This window comes from Arachis hypogaea, chromosome 8 (assembly GCF_003086295.3).
Source record: "Arachis hypogaea cultivar Tifrunner chromosome 8, arahy.Tifrunner.gnm2.J5K5, whole genome shotgun sequence".
In the NCBI taxonomy this organism is placed as follows: domain Eukaryota; kingdom Viridiplantae; phylum Streptophyta; class Magnoliopsida; order Fabales; family Fabaceae; genus Arachis; species Arachis hypogaea.
Window position 1 is genome coordinate 35,038,318 of NC_092043.1, and position 22,699 is coordinate 35,061,016.

General features: G+C 31.7%; 1 protein-coding gene across 3 annotated transcripts; it reads right to left on the reverse strand.

Moving 5' to 3' along the window:
- Positions 1-4,988: 4,988 nt before the first annotated feature.
- LOC112705301 (uncharacterized) lies at positions 4,989-13,660 on the reverse strand. Of its 3 annotated transcripts, none has more exons than XM_029288492.2 (9): positions 13,281-13,660; positions 9,332-9,386; positions 8,987-9,254; positions 8,469-8,821; positions 8,269-8,388; positions 6,634-7,537; positions 6,046-6,519; positions 5,541-5,707; positions 4,989-5,371 (listed from the first exon to the last, which is right to left on the reverse strand). In XM_029288492.2, the coding sequence occupies exons 2-9, from the start codon at positions 9,341-9,343 to the stop codon at positions 5,192-5,194; spliced, it is 2,478 nt and encodes an 825-aa protein (XP_029144325.1). In that variant the 5' UTR covers positions 9,344-9,386; positions 13,281-13,660; the 3' UTR covers positions 4,989-5,191. The 3 variants fall into 3 exon arrangements, with proteins under 3 accessions (XP_029144325.1, XP_029144326.1, XP_025611920.1); XM_029288493.2 differs by lacking the exon at positions 13,281-13,660 and adding an exon at positions 9,746-9,959 and having other exon boundaries at positions 6,046-6,504; XM_025756135.3 differs by lacking the exon at positions 13,281-13,660 and adding an exon at positions 9,746-9,959.
- Positions 13,661-22,699: the final 9,039 nt, after the last annotated feature.

The window sequence follows — 22,699 nt, forward strand, 5'->3', positions numbered from 1 at the left end:
TTTAATAGCTCATGAATATTTTTTAATAAATTTATTTAAATTATACCACAAAAAATATTTTATTCTATGCAAAATAATTTTAAAAATGGCTTAAAAGATGTTAGGAGTACTATAAAAATTTATAATGTCCTAATAACTTAAGGACATTAAAGAAATACTCTACAAAGTCAATAATAATTTAGAAATTAAATAATATATTTTTATTATGTATGTACCTAAATTACTAGAATATTACAAACTTTTATAGTACTCATAACATTTTTTAAGTCATTTTTTAATTATTTTGTATAGAATAAAATATATTTTTTAATTATTTTGTATGAAATAAAATATTTTCTTTAATTTCTAAATTATTATTGACTATGTAGAGTATTTTATTTAAAATTTGAGTACATGCATGTATTTACCTAAGTCATTAGAACATTACAAATTTTTATAGTACTCCTAACATTTTTTAAGCTATTTTTTAAAATTATTTTGCATAGAATAAAATATTTTTTGTAGTATAATTTAAATAAATTTATTAAAAAATTTTATTAAAAAATATTCATGAGTTATTAAAAATAGATAAAAGAGTATTCTATGGAATTCAAATTGATAGCTCATTAATATTTTAAAAAAGTCTCGTAATTAAATATTTTGTTAGTTTTTTTTAATGTATGAAATAAAATATATATTTTAAAATTTTTAAGTTATTAATTATTTTAATAAATTTTTTTAATAAATTATTAATTTTTTAACAGCATAATTCGAATTATACCATGAATAATTCGAACCAGTCAAATTCGAATTACTTGAAAACGCATGCGTGGGTGTAATTCGAATCACGCTGATTCAAAATACAGTGTGTATTTCGAATCAGGTTTATTCGAATTAGTGTGTGTGCGTGTGTATAATTCGAATCAGTGTGATTCGAATTACATAGAGATGAAGGTCGAATTAGGTTGATTCGAATTATATAGAAATGCCTTTTGGTTGATTCATGAACCAATTTTTGATTTAGCTTATTTGTGTAAATATTTTCTCCCCTTAACTGAATTATGATTTAATTATTATAATTATTACTAAATTAATTATTATTTAATTATTTAATATAATTATTTATTATAATATAATTAATTAAAATTTTATATAATTATTTATTTAAATAATAACTTGCTATATCCAGTCCCTGTTCAGAGAAACTTAGTTTCATGGAAACTTGTGCAAGGACTAATTCTATTTCTCTCTAACGGACAGAAACTAGTTTATGTCAGAAAAAGTAACCAAAGCATTCAACGTTGGAGATGGTCTTAGGTTAAACATGTATTTATAGTTTTTCGGAGCTACATTTTTTTAGTTCCAGTGAGTATTTGCGGTGAGTTACTTTTAAGTGAGTTGCACAAGTCCATAACAAGATGGGTGAAAGTCAAGAGTGTTTTTTATTTTTCGCTATGATCAAAGACATCATCATCCTGATGTTTTCACAAGCTGAGAAGAGACTAATAAACAAGTCACTAACTTTACTTTCCTGAAATTTGAATGGTTCAATAACTACGAACAGACATCTATATACTTTAAGTCAAGAATGTCAAAGCCCCTTTCTTCTCCTCATCCAAATTTCAGTTCAATATGCCATTGTCACCGGCTGACCTTTCGTCACTCTTTACAAGAAGTCGAGACCAAGCCTCCCGTTTTGCGCCCATGACCATCACTAGAATGTTGTTGCGCATGGACGTTGTCCTGCCTCCAATAGGTATATCTCTCCAAGATGGGCAAAGCATGCAAATATTTAATAGTTATAACTACGGTTAATAATGATTTTGGTCTTTAAGGTAGAGGTCGAAAATTTATTTCATATTTGGCCTTTTTTTCCGCTATAAAATGATCTCGAAGGTTTAACTTAGTTTTAAAACCGTTCTTCAGACCAAAATGCATCTTCCGCTTCTTTCCCAAAATCAAGCACAAGCAGAACCAGAAGCAACAACAACAATGAATCAACAATGTAATCAACTAGAAGCAGGAGCAGAAACACAACAACAACAATGAATCAACAATGTAATCAAGTAGAAACAATTAGAAGCAACAATAATCAGAAATTAACAACATAATGGAAGTAGAAGCAGAAGAAGAATGGAAGTAGAAGCAAAAGCTAGCGAGCCACTCGGAATTGCTATTACAGCCATCACAGTGCTGCAACCATTTTCCTCTTCTCTCTTCGCGCTACCCTAGTGCCACCGTCATAGCGCGACCTCTTCTCCTACCTCGACTCACCACCGAAGCCTTTCCCTGTTCTTGCCTCGAACCAGAACCCACCGCCATCGAGCACCTCCATCAAGCCCAGAAGAGCAGCAGCAAGATCTAACGATTGAACGACGACGAGCAGCGGCGATGGCCCTTCCCCCGTCTTCTTCCCTGAACCAACTCCCTTCCCCTCCTCCCCCTCCCCCCCGAGTGAATCCCTTCCCCCTTATTCAACGTTTTGCCTTTTTTTCTTTCTAGTTAGGAGTATTTTTGAAATAAAAATTAAAAACAGGGATGCTACACATCCATGTAACCATGTAACCAAGTTGGCACAACACCAAAAAAATCCAATACCATTAAATGAAACGTGAAATACATGCGCCCAATACACACGAAATCGCCCAACGCTTCTTCTCCCCCACGCTTCTGCTTCTTTTTCTTCTTTTCACGCTCATTTACACACGGAGCGTCTCTCTTCTTTTTCGCCTTCTTCTTCGCGTTCCTCCTTCTCCTCCGTTTTCGCGTTCCTTCTTCTTCACGTGTTTTCTCCTTATCGTCATTCTTTTGTTATTGTTGCTGCTGTATTTTTTTGTCTTTTCCTCATTCTCTCTGGTGAAGAAGCAGTAGAAGGTGAGGAAGAAGAGTTTTGAACAGTGCAGAATGAACCAAACACAATACTCATGGTGAATCGAACACAGTACTCATAGTGAACCGAAATCTTAGTTATGGTGAACCGAAAACAATACAATTGTATAGTATTGAGTGAATGAAATTTAATCAACTATATAAAATTAAATCAAACATCTTTCTGTAGAATGAACCGAACACAGTACTCATGGTGAATCGAACACAGTACTCATGGTGAACCGAACATAGTACTCATGGTGAACCGAAAACAATACAATTGTATAGTACTGAATGATCGAAACATAATTCATTATATAAAATCAAATTCAAATAACTCTGCTTACAATTTATATATTAATAATTCAATTCAGTACACTTCTGTCCATTTAATTCAATTCAAATTAGCAATTGCAATCCATTCAATTCAATTCAAAATTGAATAATCCAAACTTTGTCAGTTTGATTCGTTTCAGAAGAGTAATCCAAATTGCTCTCCTATTTACCAAAACATTATGAACCCCTAAACACTGAACCCTAAACCCTAAACCTTAAACACTAAAATCAGAACCCTGAACACTGAACCTTGAACCCATAAATCTTAAATTCCTAAAACCCTAAATCCTACACCCTAAAACCTAAACCCTAAACCCTGAATCCAAACCCTGAACACTGAACTCTAAACCCTAAATGCTAAACCCTAAACCCTAAACCCTGAATCCTACCGTAAACCCTAAACCCCTAAAATCTTGAACCCTGAACCCTAAACCCTAGACCCCTAAACCCTCAACCATGAACACGGTGAACCAAAATTAATACACGGGGTGAACTGAAAGTTTGAAACACACTGAACCTTGAACCCATAAACCCTAAACCCTAAAACCCTAAACCCTGAAACCCTATCGTCATTCTTTTGTTGTTGTTATTGCTGTATGTTTTTGTCTTTTTCTCCTTCTCTCTCTCTCTGGTGAAGAGTAGTAGAAGGTGAGAAAGAAGAGTTTTGAATAATGCAGAATGAACCGAACACAGTACTCATGGTGAACCAAATACAGTACCCATGGTGAACCGAAATCTTAGTTATGGTGAACCAAAATCTTAATTACGGTGAAACAATTATATAGTGCTTAGGAAAGAAAACAGAACATATTGGTCTAATTTTTGTTAGACTCCTTTCTGCGGACCGAACTGAAAACATGAAAGTGATGAACCACCTCTTTAGTACTTACCGAACCGAAAAGTTACTCACATTTTCTCAGAGTTACTCACAATTACTGACACTCACAATTACTCACAGTTACATATTATCAATTCAATTGAATTCAATTCAGATGTAGATCACCTCAATCCATTCAATTCACTTCAAATAAAATTAGAAATTTCATTCCATTAAATTCAATTCAGAATTCAATAATCCAAACCTCATCAAAGTGATGCGTTTGAGAAGAATCATCAAAATCACACTCATTCAACTGATTTGAAGTTGATTAATTCATTGTTTCAATTCAAAAGTACATATCAAAGAAGAAGATGAACGACGAAGATAATTGCGTTAAATCAATCTAGATCCATAATGCAGAGAAGAAAAACGCGAAAGAGGAAAACAACGAATTTAATTAGGTTTACATTGTATGAAAAGTTTACATTGAAAAACGTTGATAACATAAAATAAAGATCCGTTATATCGGTTATAAGAGGCGCGTGTAAAACAGACGGGGTGTGGAGCATGGAGTGAAAGTTACTTGGATACCATCCATGTAATTTTTATATGGATGTAGAGCTTTTCTCAATTAAAAATTTGATAAAAATAACGATTTTAAAATAAACTGAAATTTTCGGGACCATTTTGTAACAAAAAAAGCCAAAAACGAAATAAATTTTCAACTTCTACATTAAAAACCAAAATCATACTTAACCCTTATAACTATTTAATATCTTTGCCATATTTAGAAAAATATGTACTTATTATTTCTTGCAGTCGCTTTTACTATCTAAGATTTTACCAATTTCGTTAGGAACAAAAAACTCATTACTATTGTTGACTTACGCTTTTCACCTTCACTAAAAAGAGATTTTGTCCAAGGACTTGCATGTTCCCATATACACTCATAATTCTTCCGTATTAAATTTTTTAACCCCATATATGATTTCTAAAAATGTTATCTATTAAGCTTTACAAAAGGTGCAAATCATTCACAGGTTCATGCAAAACGAAAATGACTTCTCTATCTAACCACAACAATTGGCATACCTAATTACGAATCTGACCTTCCATCAAATTGCTAATTAGTCGGCCAATTGCGGCTACTATAATAAAAAATAAAATAAAATAAAATAAAAGCTGAGCTTACAAAAGGTATTGTAAATTTTTTTTTATAGATGTCGTTACAATCATTCTCTTAAGCTTTTCTACCTCTAGAATGCGATCTTGAATCTCCTTAACCAGATCTTCACATTCTTGGTTGTTCTCCGAAATGCACTGCAGAACAGTTTTGAGGCTTGTGATTTCTTGTTTTGCGGCTTTGATCTGAGCCAAGGTTCAACATGTCACTTAGCAATTAGCATGCAATGCAACCATGTAACACAAAATAATGAAATACAACTTCATGCAACATATAAAATACACAAACATATTTCACAATATGACGTTCTAATTTTCAATCTTGTTACACTTGAAAATAAAAGAAAAAACGAACCTTAATAGACTTAGGTTCCTTGCAACTGCTCTCACATGTCAATTTTGCCTTGTTCACATGTTTTCGAAAGAGATCAGCCGCTAGATTCTTCTCTGCCAAGTCATATGCACAAATGAATCTGACAGCTTCGATATACTGCTCATTCTTGATAAGATTCTCAACAAAATCTGCGCGAAAGCAAGAAGAATACATTTCATAAAAAATAACCAGAGGAGTCCTATATTACTTCAAAAGAGGAAATACTAGTGCATTGTGCATGCAAAGTTCAAGTCATAAAAGAATATCATAGAGAGAAAACCAGTTCTAGTTAGTAGTTACCATATCTAAGCAGAAGGAACTGTACAGAACTAACCTCAGATCAATTAAAAAAATGGCAGACGCAAGTATACATGAAAAGAGATCTAAAGTTCACTCCTAAAAGTATTAACTAGACTAAGATTCAATTTCATTTGAATAGCTACCCTTAATATTGGCAACTGAACAAAATAGTTTTCAATCAACATACCAGAGATTTTATCTGCGAAACCAATCATCTGGAAGACCTCAATAGCTGGCTTGTGGTGAGCAACAATTTCAAAAAGCTTTAAAACTTCATCTTCATCAAAGGAGGATACTAGTTTATAAATTGACAAGATCATTAGGAAACTTAGAACCACCAATGAATTGTCAGTACTTAATCTCATATTAGCTTTCATATGAAGAGCAAGCTCCATTGCCTCCTCTCTAACATGAGATGCAATATCTGGTGAGATTTTCATCAGCTGCTCAAGAAGGAAGATGTGGCTATCATCTATAGCCATAGCTTGATCTACCTTCTTACAATGTGAATCAATAGGATCCTTAATTATATCCAAAGTGACTTTTGCTGGATCCGAGAACGATTGGAGAACATCTAAAATGTCTCTATCATTTGGTTCACTTGAGAAAAGTCGAAAACTCCCTTTATCAGTAGAAGATTGATTATCTGCGTAATTTGCAACTGTAGTGCTGTGATGTTAAGATACTTAACCAAGGATACAATATACTAAGTTTTCTGCATTGGAAAGACATTCGCAACACTGTTCAAAACAAACTATAAACAAAGACATTTTACCTTCTTGTTTTTGCTCTTTGAATGATTTTACAGATGCTTCATGCTGCATCATTTTAGCCTCAAGCTCCTTTGATTGAGCTTCAACTTGCTTCTGTTTGAATAGGATCTTCTTCAATTTGCTTTCATATTTCTTCCTGATTGATTCAACTTCCTCCAATTGGCCTTCAAATTGCTTCTCTTTTGAATAGAGTTTCATCATTCGTTCGTCAATTTGCCTCTCCTTCAACTCAATGTCTTCCATTCGTGCAGAAAATCGCTTTTCTTTCGACTCAAGCTCCTTTATCTGTCCCTCGATGCCTCTTTGCAACCTTTCATATTCTTTCTTTTTTACTTCAACATTTGAAGAATATGAACTCAATTGTCCGTGAATAGAATCAAATTGTTTCTTCTTGCATTCAAGCTTTTTCGAGAGCTCCTCAATATCTTTCTCTAGCAAGTGAAATTTCTGATTTGCAGCTTCTCTCTTCTTTTGGCATTCCTCTGAATACTGACCCGACAATATCTCTTTTCCTTTCAAATGTGTTATAGAAGTCTCTTCCTCTTTCAAAGAAGGGAGTAAGTTATGTTTTGAAGCATTTTCCGACGTCTTTAATTTCTTGGCCTGCTGCACATAGTTTTGGGAACTACACATCTTAGTACTCACGGGAATATCATCATCATGGTCACAATCGAGCATATTTCGTTTCTGAGGTTCAGGAAGAACCTTTTGAACAGAGCTATCATTTTTACTGATGGATGTTGCTAAACTTGAATTCAGAGCTATGCGTGATGACAAAGGAATATTGTCATTACTATCAGAATCTTCCATTCCAGTACTCACTGGATAATCATCATCTGAATCACCTAGAGACCTTTTCCTTATCTGAAAGAAGCTTAGTCTCTCTCTCTTAGGCCGTGTTTGAAACTACATACAGAGCAGAAATACAAAGTAAGGTGACAAAGGACAAAAACAAAAACGAAATTGTATTTTGTATCATATTCAGTTATAATTTATAAACTTATAATAGCATAGACAAGAAAAAATGTGGATGTATCATTTTTCATATTTTTTATGACTCTATCTCTCTATTTGTATTTTAATCACTCTAAACACACAAGCCAAACACTACCATAATGACACTTATTTAACTTGCAATAGGGAACTTCACAGACCAGTGACAGTTTACATGCAAAACCCTCAGACAAAAAACCGGGGAAAAAAAAAAAACAGAAAGTTCTATAGCAATGATAGGGTCCGAAACCAAAGACAAATGGCATGCAAAAAACTTAAATTTATTTATGGTCTTTATCAAACTTCATAGTACATACAGAACTAATGCATGAAAAAATAAATAATGCATGATATATATATATAAGGAAAATTATAGGGGGCCAACTCCTAAACCAGCCAACTTAAACCACTATTTAATAATTAATTTTAAAATTTTTAAAAAATCAGAATTTGAATAATTAGAATTAGTTAGGTTTTGAATAATTAGGATTAGGTCAAGGAAATTCCTAAACGCATTCTCTCACAGAACGCACAGTGCGCCGCCTAATATCAAAGAAACATCCACCAAACAAGAAGAAGCATCCTAGTAATTTAGTAAGAAAGTTCCAAGTACAATAAAAAGAAACACCCATTTAAGTAACTACCTCGTCAAGAACATTTATTGCCTTCTTCTCTAGCTCCTCAGCAGTCCATGCAGAAATCCATGGCTCCGGTTCTTGACAATGCTCTAACTGGCCATGTTTCAGCCGTTGGAAGTACAATACCTGGAGAGAGACAAACACAAATTATGGTTGCAACGTAAAAGTTGGGTACAGTTACATAATTGATATATAACGTAACATACCAACAAGGCGAACATGCAACCTTCGCATGTCTTGTTCTTTTTAAGTTGGTACTTTTTGATTGCCTGTTTCAACCAGTTGAAAATCTTCATTGGCCAAATGAATCTTCTTGGATTGGAAACATCCAGAATTGGGGGAATGTGCCATGCCGAGATTGCTGGTTGGGTTGTGGGGCACAAGAACATTTTCAGAACAACTAATATGAAATGTCTTCTAAACTCCATCCTGTCCGCTTCACTTTCCATTGAGCATTCGTATATGAACTTGCGAAGTTCGGTCTGTGTTCTTCTATGGAACTGATTTTTCACTGCCACATGAGCTGCATTCTTGTCGTTAAAAGAGGGGAAGTCGTCGCCTACATCATGCAGATTTGTCAGCTCAGAAACATGAAAATTGATAGATGAAATATATATAGTTTCGATAAGATAGAAATATGGAAATTGAACGAATTGGCCCAAAGAAGTCTACTTAATATAAAATGTAAAGTAATGTTGTATAACATATGCAAATCGGTACTAACCACCAGAAGGGAGTCCGAAAACACGCCCAATTAAATCGGCGTTAATTGAAATGTTGGCAGCATCCAGCTGCAATGTATTTCTATCAAGGTTGTAGGACCTTGCCAACGCCACCATGATGTCCTGCTTCACAGGCCACTTTGGGATGTGCCTCAAGAATCCGAAGCCTATAGCTTCTATTTCCGCTAACTTCGCATCGGAATGGGTCTTTTCTAGATGGCGCATCATATCATTAATATAACAGGGTGAGCACCTTGACTCTAACAATTTCTGTAAACATTGGAAGTGATAGTAAGAAGCAACCACAATCATGATGGAATACAAGCATACCATAGTAAATGTAGTACCTTTTTGCCCATATTGTTAGGAGTTACAGCAACACAACACAAGTGTGGTTATAATCTGTAAACATCCGATAATGGTAAGAGACCACATTATATTTAAGAAAAAAATCGAAAGGCGGAAACCAAAGACACAGTGTATCACTAAAAGAAACATCCAGGACCCAAAAACATTTAGTAGTCGATCTTGAGAATCAACTGAGAGTTACCAAAAGATACACTTATAGCAAAACAGAAACATCCACTTATAAAAAAAATCCTCTTATTCGTATAGAAGGATCTACTTACTTCAAGAGAAACATCCAATTTAATTAAAAAAAATTCACATATTCATAGAAAATGACCAATAGTATTACTAAAAAAATCCAATATATACTGAAAGAAGCATCCATTAATCCATTAATCCAATATATTACTAACCTTTTTTTTATCAAAACTCACAAACCACATAAAAAACCTCTACCAACATGAACAAGAGAAATCCAGCAAATGAGACAGAACCAATTATATAGATAAATCAGTTTAAATCATATACTAAAACATCTAAAATAGTTTAAAAGAAGGAGGCTTCTATGGTGGGGAAAGTATTTTCTGGTCCTTGAAGGACCTGGATACTTTTTGAATTGTAGAAAAATTTGGGATTGTTTTGAAATTATGTATTCATACCCAACAATGGCTCAACTGCCTATTCAAAATCCAAACAAAGCCCATGGAGAGCCCAAGCTAGCGGGAGCGGGTCCTCTCCCGTGCCAATAAAAATTGACACCCTCCAGTGCTAAATCTCAGCCTTTAATTAATTTAAAGGGTGATAATTATAGTTGTTTTACAACATCGTTTTATTTAACCAACAAATTATCTTTGCCTTCTCTTCAGTTATGTTAAACCTTTCTTCTACCAGGCCTTTCTTCTTCCTTGTACGTTTCATCTCTACAGACTACAGGCCAACAAACTTTATGTTCATGATGCCGCTATGCTTCCGACCTTAGTTTTTTTGCTTGACCCTCCTTCTTCACACAACTCCATCTCTTCGAGCTCGATGTTGATGTCGACGATGCCACTGTCATGTTCGACCTCATATAAAATTGAGTTTTTATTCACACTTTTTCGCTTAGACAACAAATCATAACACCTTCCCATCTATTCAAGTGGTCAATGCACCTAAGCTATTGATATTGATGAACGAGACTAACATCTAGTTGTAGGAACTAATAACTTGTGTATGTTTTGGAGAAAATGTGTGACCAAGATGAGGTAGATGGCGATGATGAAATGCAAATGGTTTGGCATGAAGCTCCTTATGCTAACTAAAAAAACCTTTCAATTTTTAATAATATTTTACGATGGAGCAATAATGGCAAACAAGAACCAATTTATGAACAAGAGCATCCTCATTCAAGACTTGAATCTAGAACTCACGATCAAATGGAAGTGGAGTTAACTAAGGGAATATCATGGAAGCCATGGAGCTTGTTTTCGGTGCTGGGATTCAAGTTCTTTTTTTTTTTTGGTCATGTGGGATTCAAGTTCAACAAATCGAGAGAGATGATTACTATCGGGTTTGGGTTCAGGCGGGTTGGTGTTGCGGGTTCCGATACGGTTTTCGCGCTAAGCCCAAGACAAAAAATTCCAAACAAAGCCACTGTAAACATCTGCCACATCCTCATTCATTTACTTAATTATTTGGGCACCTAACAGAATTTTGAAAAGTTTTGGGTACACACGGCAGACAAAAAAACTTACGTACGGCAGCAATGAGAGCCACAATTTTGGGATATTCCATATTGAACCTCTAAGAATCACTTTCTACTTTCTTCACCAAAAACAAGGATTTGTCTATAGTGAGAAAAGTATAAAGTGGTTCTCTAAGGACCAGAGAGAATATGTTATTTTTGTGGCTTTGAGAATTTCCTATACTATTTTTTATATTACATAGATGACTTCTAAGTTAATAAATTATAATGAATAAATTAAAAGATGGTCCAATTATACTAAAAATTTTAAGGCATAAATTTAGTGAAAGAAAAATATGGAATTTTTTAAATAAACATATATTTAGTAAAATTAATTTAGTAAAAACAATATATATATATATAAGTAAATATCAAAATAATCAGTTGTTCCTTTAATTTTTATATTAATAAAAATAAAATAAAATTGATATTAATTTTATTTGCGTTGCTTTATTTTATTGGTACCAAAAAAATATATAATTAATTTGAATCTTTCAACAAAATTATTGAAGAAAGTAAATATTCAATTTAAAACCCTTATTTACAAACTATGTAATTTATATATATTCACTCAGATTATTAGATAAATTTTAGTAATTATATATATCATGAGTAATATAAATGTTAAAAATACAATAATATTATTTAATTATTCTAATTATTATTTGTGTAATACTATTAGTTAAGTAAATTTAATCAAGTCTTTAATTGTTTTTAATATATTTAAAATGAAAAATTTTTAACATTTTTTTATTTTAAATTAATATAGTAATTACTAGGTTATATATATGTCGATCATAATTTAATTTTATTCACATAATTTTAATCCTTCCAAAATTTATATTGCAATCTTACTTATTAGTCAAAATCTATATTCACATAATTTATTTTCCATGATAATTTACATCTCGATTAGATCTCATGAATAATTCTTTTTATAATTTTATTCACATAATTTTAGTCCTTCCAAAATCTATGTTGCAATCTTACTTATTAGTCAAAATTTATATTCACATGATTTATTTTCCATGATAATTTACATCTCGATTAGATCTCATGAATAATTCTTTTTATAGATAACATTCTTAATTGATTGTATTTTAATTTTTCAGTTATATGTCAGAGTTAATTTTTATTTAAAGTAGATGTAAATAATAAAGAACCAAATAAAATATTTACCTCAGGTTATCTGGAGTCATTCAATTTTTTACCAATAACATGTCATTAATAATCTCCTCTAAAAGTTTAAGTTGTATAAATACAATTGGATAATTTTAATAATTAAATTATATATATAAATAATGTATATAGAAATATGACTATTAAATTGAATAATTTAGTTTTTTTACTTTAATATTTAAAAGATATTTTATTATTTTTGTAATAACAGTAAAATTTTAACATTCTCATAATCAGATTAAAATAGACAAACACAAAAAAATACTAAAAAAAATAATCAAATTAAGATTATAATGTCTAACATAATCAACCATTGTTATATCTAATATGATTTTTTAGTCGTTTAAAATAAAGTAAAATGATATTTTATCATTTTTAATATAAAAATCCAATGAATATACTTGGTTTAGGTATAATTATAAGAATAAAATCAATTTTAAATATAAATAGGATAAATAAGAATAAAAATTAGTGTAATAGATTATTCAATTTATAAAATATCAATATGATTTTTTCTACAAGTGTTTAAATATAAATTATGTGTCATTATTATATGAAAGATACTATTTAAATTATAAAATTGTATGTCATTAATACATGAAAGGTTATTTTATTAATTATAATTCACTTATGTAATGTAATTTTAATTTATAATTGGATTTGTCAAAAAAATTGAAAAATAAATTAAATATAATAGAAATTTATTTGTGTGGAGGGTGAAATGGTCATTTTGACAGTTAAAGGAGTGAAATGTGGTTGTGTTACATGTGCAAATGAATAAAAAATATACTTTAATTATAAATTGATTTAATATCAAATGAGTCCTAAAATTGAAAAAAAAAAATTGCACAAAGATCCTGGTCCTCTAAGGACCTTAATATTCTTTCCCCACGGTAGAACTCTCCCAAAAAACAATTCCTTATAAGAAACATCTAGTAATTTAATAAAATCAAAAAACAACTTATATGAACCACTATACCCAGTATCAGGACCATGGAACAGAGAAGATACATTCATTGAACCGTAAACCATAAACATCTACTAACCTTTTTAGAGACCGCTGAGGTAAATGAAGAGCAGCGGTGCGCGACCGAAGAGGAGGAGACACGACGACGCGACTTGGAAGCAGAGGCGGAGGAAACGCGGCTCGATAGAAGGATGGAGGTGGCGGCGTGAGGTCGCGGGTTTTTTAAGATGAGGAGTCCGTGCGGCGACGTTGACGTGCGTCGGAAACGGCAGCGGCGCTGAGATGCGTTGTCGACGACGGAGACGGCGTGTGAAGGAGGATGAGCGACGTGGCTGTGGTGAAAAGAGCGAGAAAGTGAACGGCGCGCGGTTGTGGTGAAGAAGGGAAAGGTGAAATGGCAGAAGGTAAAATGTGAATTAGGGTATCATGATTTTTTAATTGCAGTGAAATTTGGGATGCAGAACTATTATTATATAAAATTTGAATCTTTTAAATTTTAAATTTTATTTTAAAAAATAAAATATATTTATTTATTTTATAAATAAAATAAAAATTTAAAATTAAAGTAATTCAAATTTAACTACGTGTGTTTATTTTTAGAATGACAAGTTGACAACCTGATTTTTTAAAATAGAAATAATTTATTTTGATTTTAATTTTTTATTTTTGTGACACAATGTAATTTTTGTAGATATTTCTCTATTAATTTTAAATAGAAAATGTTAACGTATTAAGTTTAAAAATAAAAATAAGTATTTTTTTAATTTATATTGATTAAAAATTTATTTATCTTTATTTTTTAAAAAATATTTTTATTATTATATTAATATTTTTTAATAAATTTATGAATATATAATATAATAAATAAAAATTAATTAATAAATTATTTAAATTTAAAATATTATTTTTTATAAAACTAAATAAATAATTTTTAAATATATAAATAATAAACATTAAAATACGATTAATACATTAATAATAATAACTCTATAATATATTATTAATATTATGATCTAGATAATTTTTATAATAAAGTGAAAATTAGTAAATACATTATTTGATATATAGTAAACAAATTTTGAGTAATAATAAATTTAATTTTTTATCTCTTTAAATTAATTTAATAATTATATTTAATATCTTTATATTAAAATACACTATGAATAAGTTACTAATACTAAATAAAATAAAATATTATATATATATATATATATTATAAAAACTATTTATAAACTCAAAATATTAATAATATTATTAATTTATTAATAATACATATTATCATAAAGGTTAAGATCGATAAAGATTTATCAATATAAGAATAATATAGATTAATTAAATTTATATATTTAATTAATCCACATTATTCTTATATTGAAAAATCTTCATCAATTTGCAACCTTACGACAATTTATCAATAGATTAATAATATTATTGATGGTTTATATATATATATATATATTGATGGTTTATATATATATATATATATATATATATATATATATATATATATATATATATATATATATATTCATTTAGTATTAATAGTCTACTCATAGTATATTATAAAAATTTGTTATTACTTAAAAAATTTTTACTATATATTAAATAATGTGTTCATTAGTTTTCATTTTATTGTAAAAATTATCTAGATCATAATACTAATCGTATTTCATAAGGTTATTATTATTAATGTATTAGTTGTATTTTAATGTTTATTATTTATATAGTTAAAAATTATATTTGATAATTATTTATTTAGTTTCATAATAAATAATATTTTTAAATTTTAATAATTTATTAATTAGTTTGTACTTATTACATCATATATTCAACAATTTATTAAAAAATATTAATATAATAAATAAAAAAATAATTTGAAAAAAATTTTGTTTCAAAAATTATGACAAATAAACTCCTAATCTATTTAAATTTAGAAACAATTAGGTACCTCACTTGATATGTCAGTATTTTTCGTTGAGAGTGACGAAAAAATACTATAGAGACATAGAAATAAAAGAAATGAACCGAATTGGATCATTTTTATCTTGAGAATTACGTTGTTATTCTGAGAAATAGCAATTAGATATAGACCAAATTGATAGTTCGTTCTAAAAAATTATTTGACTACATTTTTATCGATTACCTAGCAAGATTGTATATATAAAGCATGAAAAATCAATCTCAAATTGTGAAGCATGAAAAAAAAGTTACCTAGCCTGAACAGTAAAAATGGAAGATGAAGGTAACAAAAGTTTGGACAATTCTATGATGCTGAAGGAAGAAAATGTTCCTCGTCTGCTGAAATAGCGTGGCAAGCATTCAGAATAGACGCGTGTCCGTCCCATTTCAATGAATGTGAGAAAATAAGGGTTGCTGTTCGTGGCAGTGCAACCAAGTGTGGGTCCTACTAATGCCAGTGGAGCTTTGACGACGTTTTAAGTTTTTAATTAATCACCTTCTAATGGATTATTATTTGCACCAATTTATGTTTATTGATTTTGTTTTGTCAATTTTTAATAAATCGATAGTGATTTGATATCTAGTGGTCTGGGAGCGAAACCTACTCTTCTTTGTAGGTACAAATTTTTTAAAAGTGTATCAAAACGTCCTCGATTAGACGAGTATTAAGATGAAAGATAAATTAAAATTTATAAAACAATTAAAGAAATGAAAAATTAAAGTTTTCGAAAAGAAAATGTGCTGAAATCGGAAAGTTTGCGTTGAAATTTAAAGAAAGCAACAAAGTGTCTTCGACTGAATCAAAAGGCTTTGACATGAAAAAAAGAAATATCGAGGGTTTGATTGATCAATAAATCTTCCTTGTGAGCATTGGGAAGAAGGGTAGCTTCTTATTTGCTCTTTCCAGGGTTTCAACAGGTCCAATGAAACAATGGACATCTCCACCCACCGTAAAAGGGATTATGATTCTGGTATCATTAGTTTGTAGTTCTGGGTCGTTAATGACTTTATCATTGACTTAATTTAATACATGGAGAGCTGGTAAAGTTGGTGGTTCTACTGAGGGGCCTTTTCCTTTGTCTTGAACGACAGTATGAGATGCTGAAGCAACCATTGCAAGAGAAAAAGGAAGTTTTGAAAGGTTAAGGGTTACGTAAGAGAGATTGGTGCAAGAGGAATTCAGAGAACAAGGGTTCGGAAAAATTGAATAAGGGCGAAAATGTTGAATTTAAAGAAAATACTGTAGCTGTTATTACAGAAAGAATGCGAAAAGAGGTAACTTTACGAAGAAGGCAAAGTGGTAGAAAGAGAAAGTGCAAATATCGAGAAACGTGTCGAGTGAATCCGTATTAATGGGAAGTTAAATGGTAATTATTACTGATTTAAAGATTGAAATTTGAATTTGGATTAAGTGTTTTCATCTTCTAATAATATTATCAAAGGCAAACACATTAATCTAAGGGGGCAATTTGTTAATCGAAAAAATATTTTTGATTACGGTGAGTTAATTAGAAGTAGTTGTCGAAAAGATGCACGTGCAGGTATTAGTTGGAGGTACTCGACACGGGTTCGATTTTGAAATGCTCTAGCAAATCGGACGGGTCAAGTTGGACAGATATTCGAGATAAATAATCTAACAAGATATTCGAATAAGCGAATTGAGCAATTACGATAGTGGAGGAGTTGAAAGCTTTTACCACGTGAGGAATATATGAATGGGCGTTTATTAACCAAAAGAGTGGGAACGGTTACCAGGGAGTGTGTATACAAGATTGTATCTTGTAATTAATTATCAGTTATAAAAGTAGACTATAAATATTAGAAAGTTTTAGGGAATAAAAGTTGGAATTTTAACTCAGAAAACATCGAGCACACCCACATTTCCTGTGAATTCCTGAGTCTGCGACTGAGTTACTTTTCTGTAGAGTTCCTTCCATGTTTTACTCTTTTAGTTTACCTTCCTGTAAACTTTATTTTCATAGCAAATTTATCATTCAAGTATCCTTTAATTTTAATGTCCAATTTACATTTCAGAATCTTTAACTTTCCATGTCAAAGCCTTTTGATTCAGTCGAAAGTATTTTGTTGCTTTTTTTTAATTTCAATGCAAACTTTTCGATTTCAGCACATTTTCTTTTCGAAAATTTTAATTTTTCATTTCTTTAATTATTTTTTAAATTTTAATTTATCTTTTATCTTAATACTCGTCTAATCGAAGACACTTTGATACACTTTTAAAAAAATTGGTACCTGCAAAAAAGAGTAGGTTTCACTCCCAAACCACTAGATATCGAATCACCGTTGATTTACTAAAAATTGACAAAACAAAATCTATAAACATAAATTGCTGCAAATAATAATCTATTAGAAGGTGATTAATTAAAAACTTAAAACGTCGTCAAAGCTCCACTGGCATTGGTAGGACCCACACTTGGTTGCACCGCTACAAACAACAACCCTTACTTTCTTACATTCATTAAAATGGGACGGACATGCATCTATTCTAAATACTTGCCACACTATTTCAGCAGATGAGGAACATTTCTTCCTTCAGCACCATAAAATTATCCTTATTATTCCCATTCACCTTTTTTTGGTACATCTCTAATGACCTAAGCAAATAATCTAGGAGTGTTTAAAGATTACAAACCTCCATGAAAAATTATTGACCTTTGCTTGATTTCATAAACCTTAACTTGCCTCGTCATGTTCCTAAAATTACGCGGCGCTCACTTTTGCAGTTACTCGATCACAAAAAAATATTCATTTATTTAAAAAAATCCAAAAAAAAACAATTTAAAAAATTCAAAGAAAAAACACTTCAAAACTTATGAAAAAAAAAATCAAGGCTAAATTATATCTTTTGTCTTTAAAATTTGATAAAAATTTTAAAAAGATCCTTAAATTTTATTATGTTTCAAAAATTTTCGATTTGCATCAAATATACCATTAACGACTAATTTTTCAAAAAATTTAAGACCGATTCAACAACAATTTCATAAAAACAACCCTTAACATAAGCAAATCAAGCATAATTTTCATGTATTATTGTTAAATTGGTCTTAAATTTTTTAAAAATTTATCCATCGAAGATATATTTGATACAAATAAAAAAATTAGGACAAAAGAATAAAATAAAACTTAGGGATATTTTTTAAATTTTTACTAAATTTTTGGAAAAAAAGTATATTTTACCCAAAAATTAATAACCCATATAAAACAGAATCATTCATTTGTTCGAAAAGAAATATTTAAAAACCTATAAAAGAAACATCCAAAAAAATAGTCAAAGAAAAAAAATAGAAATACACACAAGCGGCGTTACTTTGTATATGGAGTCTTTGCAATAGCGACTGGTTCGTGCGACGACCTGGAGCGTCGACGACGATGCTGGAAGGAAGATCGGCGGCTTAGCAATACGCACTTCACGAGGAGAGACCAATCGTGCCGAGAATACGTTGCACGGAGAGATGCGTGTCGCGACGATGAGAAATCGACGCTGGGAGGACGACAACGCGGCCCAACGCACTCCACGACGATCTCAGACAGCGGGGACTCACGCTAAGCAAAGATCGACGTCAAGGATCCGAGCGCGTGACTCATGACAATGAGGATTCCATGCAGGTCGGCTCGGTGTGATGCACAGACGATTACGGCAAAGGTCACTTCGACAGCACGACGAGTAGTTGGGCTTGAGGGATCAACGACGCAGTGAGAAAGTTCTTCACATTGACGAAGCGGTTACGCGATGATATTCAGTGGAGGGTGATGTTGCAGTAATCTTAATTTTGTAACGCTAATCCTAATTTTTCATAATTTTATTTTTTAAAAATTTAAAATTTTATTTTTTTAAGTTGTTCAAGTTGGCTGATAGTATAATTGGTCCATAAAAATAAATTTTCAATATACTTAAATAAAGTTATTTTAAAAAAGAAATGAATAGTTTAATGAAAATATTTATTTGTCTTAAATTCAAAATAAGAAAAAAAAATTCAAAGATTGACTCAAACTCACAATCTTCAAGTGAGTATGGAGAAATTATGTCATTTGAGTTATAATTCGTTGATTATTTTTACTAAAAATAAAAAAATTCAAACCTATAATTTTTTAAATAAATATAAAAAAATTATGTTATTTGACTTATAACTCATTACTTTATACTTTTTTATATCTATGATGCAATTACTTTTAAGATAACCCAAGAAACATATGAGATGTGCTTAATATGTCAAACAAGTCAGTCAAAAATTCAGTGTATCTAAAATCAAAGTATTAAAATTCTTTTCATATCATCATTGCATTGAGATAAATATATATTTATCTTGTACCTAATATATTCAAGATGTGCTTCAGGATTTAAATTAGAAAATATTTTAGAAATTAGACATATTGATAAATAAGAGATTTATTTTATTTATATATATAAAAAAAATCTGTCCTTAGCACCATGCACGTTGCCTTAAACGGACAAAGTACTAAACTGGGTCTATCCATATTTAGGTAATGACAGGTAACATTCTCTAATCATGCTTCATACACCTAGTTGGCCAGGCAGCCTAAAAAGCAGTAACTCTGCCTTCAAATAATCACTTTACTGCCTTATTATGAAGAAAAATTGGAGTATTAATGTTGTTTGGTTGTATTCCTGATGGCCCTTTCAAAATCAGTTTTAGCAAAGTACAGAAAAATCTATACGAATTTACTTTTCGTTTTCATTAAAATAACTTAAAAAATAGGATTTTTTTATTTTAATAAATAAAATAAATATAATATTTATGAAAATAAATATTTTTTAAAAAAATTTATTAATTTAAATTCTTTTGCCATATCTCGTTTACAGTGTAAACGAAATGACATTGCGCATATCTCGTTTATACTGTAAACGAAATATCATTTACACTGTAAACGAGATATGACACATCAGCATAACACATCTATATTTCATTTATGGTCCGTATGCACCTATATATAGAAGTCGTTTATAGTTGACTTTCGGGTCCCAGTTTTACTTTGTCAACTTCTTTCTTCCTTCTTTTAACCCTTTATGACTATACCTTTGACCCAAGCGGAGATGGTGTGCCAAGTGGGAAATAACGGGGACATAAACAGGCTGAACGAGATGACACATTACGCCGGGGCGACCGACTTCGAGGTTAGTTTCGTTATGGTTGTTAAATTTAATGATGTTGCCATTGTTAGGGTAGTCATGAAGATCTGAAACGTTGGTATATGAGTTAAGAGTTAGGTCTGTTGGCTTAATTTAGAACTCTATCCGCTTGTGCTAGGTTGGTATGACATAAATATGATTAATTTGAAACCCTTTTATTCCTGTGCTATGTTATTATAGTATAACACTATTTACATTAATAAATTTTGATATTTTTATTTTATTAAAAATTTAAGACTTTATTTTGTTGTATTATATTATTTAATTTGTAATAAAAGTAATAATAAAAATAATTAATTTTAAAACTTTTGAGAGATAAATATTATGAAAATTAAAATTAATTTTTTAAAATGTTAAAAAATAATTTATAAGTTATAATTAATTTTATATAATTTAAATATTATTTTCGTTTGTCGTTATTCAAAGGCCTCGCCTCCTACTGCCTCAACGAGTGAGCCATACTTTACCTCCACCGGACGCCATCGTCCCGTATCTGGCTGAGGCCGGATTTGGCGACACCGTGCCCCTCAGGGATTTTACTTTTGACAATTCCCTTATTTTAGCACTGGTGGAGCGATGGCGTCCAAAGACGCACACGTTTCATCTCCCGTGGGGTGATGTCACTATTACCCTGCAGGACGTAGTTTACCACCTAGGCCTACGCGCACACAGTAACCCCGTCGGGGGTGCCTTCGTGACTTTGGTAGGTGGAACCATACGGAGACATGGGAGTTGGTGGAGCAGCTCCTCGATGCCAGGCCTCCCGTGGCAGCACAGCAGGCGGCAGAGAGGAAGAAATCGTTCACGCTGAAGCTTGTATGACTACGGAAACGTGTCCGCCAGATGCCCCAGACAGACGATCCCGAGACCATTCGACAGTACGCCAGGTGTTATATCATGTTACTGATCGGAGGGTATCTGATGACCGACAAGTCCAACAATCTGGTGCACCTTCGTTGGCGTCCAGATCTAGAGTGTGATAGTGACTTGGCACAGCCGATAGCGCCGGAATCGGGTGAAGTGGAGGCAGCACATGGCGCGGCACAGCCCCTGCAGGTGTCTCTGGCAAAAACTCATCATCATCGTCCCCATCGGAAGACTCACTGTCTCTACTTTCCGCCACGTAATCCTCGTCCGACTCCTCCTCACCCTCCTCTGCCTCATGCTCCGGAATCGCGACATGAATGGGCAGTGGTGCGAGAGGTCGGTCGTCCTACACATAGGTTTCTTGTGCCGCACAAACCCTCACTACCACCATGAACCACCTCGGCGGACAGCTCCATTACCTGTTCACACATGATCCTCCCATGAATGTCGAACATCAGTCACACATGCTCGTCCCCGTGAAGTCGGAATAGTCGATACCGGAAGACTTCATTTTCCATGGGTGCCAACAACCTATATGCCACCCTTCCGATTTTCCTCCCTTTTTCCCACCAAGCTTGCTCAATATCAAACTCTTCAAATCCGACAACGTCTCCACACGCTGAGTACGAAATAATATCGGATCCTGACACTCAAATATCACCCCGTTGTCGCCATTTCTCATACGACAATTTGGATAAAGAAGCACAACTATGAATGGATTGTTACTGGCCATTCAGCTTTGTTTTTTTAAGACAAAGAGGAGACAGAGAAAGAATATGAAATGTGTGTGAAGAATACCAAGGGTTAGACATCCGTTTATAGATGCTGAATATGACTTTCTTGCTGAAGATGAGTGCTAGGGGGCCAACAATTTTTGTGTTTTGTAACCATCAATTGGCCATCAATAGTGTTTTTAATGGTGTGAGATTATATCCAATGGTAGGAGATCACTCATTTTTCTTTTGATGATTAAGTGCTGGCCACAAAACACAAAAGTTGCTGGCCTCCTAGACTTTCTCGATGAATATTTGTCTCATATATATATCGTATCAGCCTGACTTGCCATATATCGTTTACACTGTAAACGAAATACGTAAAAAATAATCTTATTTACACTATAAATGAGATATGACAAAAAATTTAACTCGATAAATTCTCTAAAAAATATTTATTTTTGTAAATATTATATTTATTTTATTTATTAAAATAAAAAATCCAAAAAAATGTCACCATTATTTCTATTTCATGGTATACAATCCACAAGAGTGTAGGATTTAGGATCTGTCAGAATCAGTCTCTCTTTCAATTTTCAAGGCATACAAAATTATTTCGAAAGTAACGGTGCACGTGCACGGATTGCAGGCATTCATTAATGGGATAATAATTGTCGACCAAAGTCCCCCTTTTTTTTGGGAAGGAAATGTAAATGAGTATTTTGCAAGGTTCGGAAGACCGAACCGCTCATAAACTATTTTAATTATTGTTTTATTGATTTATTAATTCAA

What these genes read in the sequence shown, in the direction of transcription:
- LOC112705301 (XM_029288492.2), bottom strand. An exon ending in TTTCGGACTCCCTTCTGGTG is followed by an intron (nt 8,822 to 8,986) that starts GTTAGTACCGAT and finishes TGCATGATGTAG; the next exon opens with GCGACGACTTCCCCTCTTTT. An exon ending in GTTGCATGTTCGCCTTGTTG is followed by an intron (nt 8,389 to 8,468) that starts GTATGTTACGTT and finishes GTCTCTCTCCAG; the next exon opens with GTATTGTACTTCCAACGGCT.